Below are 5,696 nucleotides of genomic sequence, written 5' to 3' on the forward strand. Positions count from 1 at the left end.
CCGGTTCCCATTCTTTTCAATATAAGCCATTAAAGCCATTTGTCTCCATGGAAACAGGGAGGATATATTCCTAAAAAATCAAAACAAGGGCACCACTTCAGGACTTCCTGGCATGATTTGTCACATGTAAGACTTGAGTGGCACCTTTTGTTGCATCTTAAACGTGCCTTGCAACTTTTTCTTCTATTTGTCTGACGCTGTTTGTCACTAATTACACAACCACATTTGGCAATCCCTGACCACCGCACTGGGACTCATGTTGCATTTCCTGGCGGAGGCCCACCCCCTTACATATGTCCCCAGTGCTGTACAGCTGTTAATTTGCTGCAGAGGTCGAGCTGGTTTCTGCCATCTTCCCGAGGCAAGAGAGTTAACTGACTTTAAAAGTCCAGTTTCCACCCTTGCCGAACTAGGCTGGTATTATGGAGAGACATTTTGGCTGGACTAACGAGTCTATGCATAGTCCAATCAAAATCGCGCAACGAAATCGAAATCCGGTTCGTAAACTGTCGTGCAGATTTCGGTCGATTGCAGGATTTGCAAAGCATGTGCACCGCCAACTCGTTGTCAACAGATATTTTCCAAATCTTTTCACGTTTTTCATCAAAGTGCTCACGTGATTTGATGCATTTCGCGATGTAAGACCCGTTTTTATCACAATATAGATCTTTATTATCGATCAGATCGCCTTGACTTGGAACAACTGTTTTGTTTGAAGCAAATGCAAGTGATACGAGAGGTGGAATCTGATTGGTTCATAGGAGAGGCTCAGAAGGGTCATAACTCGTAACAGCCACTGGTGGCGCTACGATCGAGCCCAGGAATTCCAGCCTAGTTCGGCAAGGGTGGAAACTGGACTTTTAAAGTCTGTTAACTCTAGATCTCTTGCCTCGGGAGGGGGCACGGGTGGCCCAGTCGTCTAAGGCGCCGCGATTCGCTGTGCAGAGTTGCGTCCCTTGGGCACGCCAGAAACCTATGATTGTGGGTTCGAATCCCGGTTCGCCCCAATTATGTTTCTAGGTTTGTCAGCACCATACCCGTGCTCGTGGGTTTCACCGAAGTGGTAAACGTCTGAGACCTGCATCACTTCGGGCTTTCCTCCCACATTAAGCTGACACGCCGTGATATAACTGGAATACTGTTAAAAGCGGCGTTAAAAACCCAACTCACTCACTCACTCTTGCCTCGGGAAGATGGCTTCTGCTAGAGTGTCCCTTTAGGAGCCCTGCACGAACAGCTACACGATACAAGTCATTGTCGTCTCTGTCCACAATGACGCCCATGATATTTTGAGGGTTGCCTTGATTAATTACCACCATCGACAAGCGGGATGGGAACTGTTACAGTATCACCGGGGTTGCCAGGACCATGCTCAAGACGACTACGCTTGTCCACGCGTTCAGCCTGTGCAGGTTGGCCATCTGCTGCCCTTTTTCGCTGGACATGGACGTTCAGTTAGATGGTTCTTAACTGAGCCTCGGGAACATCTTTCTGGGGTGGCGTTTGCACATGTCTGTTTCAACAATGTGGCTAATTCCTTTGTCTGGTTTGTGGGAGAGAATGCTGTAAAAAGGTCGTCTTCAGGCACCATTCCCTCGAGAAGTTCTGCTGCTAGAGAACGGGAACGAAGTCCACCTTTGGCTTTAGTACCAAACAAAGCTTTGTATGGTGATCGTTTGATACCAGAATGGTAGCTGCAGGTTTTTTTAATTGTACGAAACGAAGTCCCATAGGCCAGTCTGCTGAATCATTGCCCCCTGCTAATCAGGTTATTTACTTTGATGAGGAGACTGTTTCGGGTCACTGCTACCTATTATTTATCTTTGAACTATTTGGTTTCTGATCTGTTTTACTTTTTATTTATTAAGAAAACAAAGATAAATAGTGATTTGTTGATTGATTGATTCCAATATATTGTGTAAACTGCATGCATACTTAGAGAAGCGGTTCTTCTACCCTTTCCTCGGCCATATGCACTTTCCTTTTCCATACACAGGAAGGATGAAATATCTGCATGAAGTCCCTGTGGAAGGAACATATTTATGGTGTCATTTTGAGATTTCAAAAACAAGACCACAAGCGTCATCATATAGAGAATCTCACCCGAGTGTCTTTTGATATCAAATATATCAACACGTGTTGATAACCGTTGAAAACCTCCGAGACTTGCAAAGGAGTTTTTTTCCCCACTTTTATCAATGTGTGTTGATATATTTGATGTCAAAAGACACGAGGGTGAGATTTTATTTATCATCCAACATCATTCTTCCAACTTTTTCAGTTTGTAGACAGTAATAAGCAGTGTAAATGTGTAAAAAGTACTGCTAACAGATTCAGTAGCAAAGCCATTGGTAATGTCATTTGATTGTGACGTCATGGTTACCATGTGCAAAGCACTGCGATGCAATTTCATTGCAGCTATATCTACAATGTATATATCGCTTGATCTCACCCACGCGATATCTCCTGTGGGAGCCAGTTTGGGATGATAAATGATAATAAATATCACTGTCCCATTTAATCTTCGTAAGGTCAAAGTAGATCAAAATTAAAATGAGCTAGGCGAGTGAATTAAGGAGTCTAGTTCAGTCAATCTGTCTACTGTCTAAAATCCAGTCTCATTTTACAGGCGATATGTACATTTACAGAACATTTCAGTCAATATGTACATTGCATGAGTAAATCAGTCTATATGTACATATTGACTGATTATAGACACTGACTGTAACATATATAGATCTATGTACTACTAAATGTTTTGTGTGAAGAACGGTTCGTTCAACAATGCATTTCTCTACTCCACTGTAGTAATTACAGAGAATAAGCAACACGGGAGTTTTGATACGAATTTGCAGTCATTCCTTAGCGAGCTGCCAAAAGAAATTGTATTCCGGTTTAGCCCCGCGTTACAACATTTTACACGCTGCTATTTATAGCCCCTGTCGACAGCTTTCGCTCGACTTGGTTATATACAACACAAGTGCATATGTTTTTGCTTTATTCTGTGTTTGTCGATTAAGTCGATTCTATGGTGTTTATCCCGTTGAGTTCTGGTCGCTATGTATGCACCCAACCCCCCCTCCCCTAAACCGGAAATACCAATCATCCATCCAACCGGAAAAAGCCCCCAACCAACCGGAAAAAGCCCCAGGAGTAGGGGACCAGGTGTAGGGCGCTTTACCGGGCGCACTTTTTCGGATTTCAATTAGGGCGGCGTGGAGGCTCGAACTCCCATTGTCAGCTTGAACATTGAAGCTGTGCTGCATTATAACCCCGACCTCATTTTGACAGAACTTTGACCAACTCTTCTACTGGGTGTCATCTGAGATTAGCAAAGTGAAAAGGTGTGATAACTACTAAGGTCTAGGTCAGAACTCAGTAGTTGAACTGTTCAGTAGTATATTCTGGTAAAAATAACATACACTCGAAGTACCTTGAAGTCAGAGACTGATGCCATTATGTCTACTGGGTCATGTTCTGATCATGTAGATCAATATTGCCTATGGCAATGTCTGCCTTGTGTGTCCTGGGAGGTGTGTGAATCATTTGGAATTTTACCATCTATCACTGATCCAAACGTTCAGTCATGGATTACCATCTTTCATCCTTTTTTATCTGTATTTACCCATCCATTGCGAAAGACTTTGACAACAGTTTTTAAATGAGGGATGTGTTGTAAACTATTTGTAATTTTTGAGAGTTTTGAGGGACTGAGGGTGAGATTGTAACATTTTTTCATGTAAGAAACATTTTCCCATGACAATTCAATTCTTCACCCCCCACCCCCATAATGAATGAGCAGTCCCTAAATAATGTACAAATATATAATTCTTTTATTTGAACCTTATAGAACTGTTATGTTTCATGGCACCCCCCTTATTGTTGTGATAAAGTTTAATGACCCCCCTCGTTGTTGTGTCATTTTTTCGTTATTGCATACGTTTGTCCTATATTTCAACTTGTATTGTTTAACCCATAATATTCGACTTAAGTTAAGTGTTAAGTATTTGTTTTCAGCGTTGGTGATGATCACACCTGCCTCAATACTCTACCTTAAGGGGTATGTGCCCCGTCCAGTGTTGTCTGTGGCGGCCCTTATTGGGATTGCTGTCTTCCAGATGATTGTGTTCCTGGTCATTATGGTACCACCACTTCGTCAGTTCGCAGTGTCTAAAATGAAGGCCAGGCAAAAAAACAACAGCCAAGATGAAACTGACCCTGAGACGCTGATTCGAGCCTGGTGTGGAATGAAGGTAGCTCAGACCATGTGGAAGGCTCTGAATGGCCGTATCTATGATAACGTTGTGATTGGAAAACCAGCCAAGGATGTTCAGGTAGTTGCTCTTGACAACACACAACACACTTTGATGGAGTTTGCAAAGAAGGGCAGGCCATTGGTACTGAGGTGAGTTTGACATTTTTCGATTCTGCATGAGTTTACAAACAGTATAAAGCCATTATATTTTGGAGGAAGTGGTAAGAAGGTAAATAAAATAAGTGTAACTTTCTTTTGCCTTCAGGATTGCCTGGTATTTAATTCATATTCTAGTATTTTTCTTCAATTTCCTGATATTTCCAGTCGTATTCATATATCATAATCATATATTTGTTAAAACAGTGATCTATGTTCCAGTTAAGTATCCAAATACATTAACTGATCTTAACTCTCCAGTTTATTAATGTGGTAAGTCTAAAGTATGTGAATTTGATAATCATACAGACAAGATAGCCCTGTGCCCCGAGGGATTGGAAACATTGTTTGATCAAAATTGGGAGATTTATGAAATCAGATTTTTCAATGTTGTTGACAGGATGAAAGGAAAACTGTTGGAAGATATTGTAATGCAACATCGTTACATGGCTCTGTTTGAAAATTCACAGTCCATTTATTCTCAAAGGACAGAATAATTTTATTATCAAAATATTTCGGCAGGGAACGTTAGTACTTGATACTTTTCAAATAGTGGATGGGTGCAAACTGCTGTTGAATCATGTTAAAAATGTAATGTTATCCAACTATGCATATTAGGTTGTAACTGTTCCAGGTCATCCATTAATGAATAAATTTCAGGTTTGGGAGTTGTAGCTGACCTTTGTTTATGAAGCACCTGCAGGACTTCAAGGAGGCCACGGAGACACTATCAAGTGTTGCCGACTTCTTAGTTGTATACATCATGGAGGCTCACCCTACAGATGGATGGGCCATCCCCAACTGGCCCTATCGCCTGCCACAACATCGACAACTGGCTGACAGGCTACGAGCAGCAGCTACATTCAAGGAAGACAATGCCATTTCCTGCGATTTTGTCGTGGATTTGATGGACAATTCTGCCAACAAGGCTTTCTCTGCTTTTCCAGACCGCCATGTTATCATTCATAATGGAATAGTTTCCTATGCCAGCACCTTCAAGCCAGGAGTTGACAAAGAACCATTAACAGAGATAATTAACAATATTCTAAATTAGAACATAGATATTTCTATAGGAATCTGGGACTTCAGACATTTATTAGAAGTGTTAGTCTAGTTAAATGTCTTCCTATCCAGTGTTAAGTTTGGACTAGTAGGAACAACTGATTTTGGCAGAGAACAAAATCAATGTAGAAATCTTAAAGATGAAACAAATACACTGTATGGATTTTATGTCATTTATTTAGATAAATTACTTAGGCCTTACATTGCTTTGCTTGGTTTACGG

General features: G+C 41.3%; 1 protein-coding gene across 1 annotated transcript; it reads left to right on the forward strand.

Moving 5' to 3' along the window:
• The first annotated feature begins 3,356 nt into the window (after nucleotides 1-3,356).
• Nucleotides 3,357-5,465, forward strand: LOC124118448 (type I iodothyronine deiodinase-like). Its single transcript, XM_048381137.1, has 4 exons — nucleotides 3,357-3,533; nucleotides 4,018-4,405; nucleotides 4,812-4,839; nucleotides 5,106-5,465. Exons 1-4 carry the CDS (start codon nucleotides 3,503-3,505, stop codon nucleotides 5,463-5,465), a joined length of 807 nt encoding a protein of 268 aa, XP_048237094.1. The 5' UTR covers nucleotides 3,357-3,502.
• The last annotated feature ends 231 nt before the right edge of the window (nucleotides 5,466-5,696 follow it).

This window comes from Haliotis rufescens, unplaced genomic scaffold (genome assembly GCF_023055435.1).
Source record: "Haliotis rufescens isolate VD_foot unplaced genomic scaffold, xgHalRufe1.0.p SCAF_1, whole genome shotgun sequence".
NCBI classification, from domain to species: Eukaryota; Metazoa; Mollusca; class Gastropoda; order Lepetellida; family Haliotidae; genus Haliotis; species Haliotis rufescens.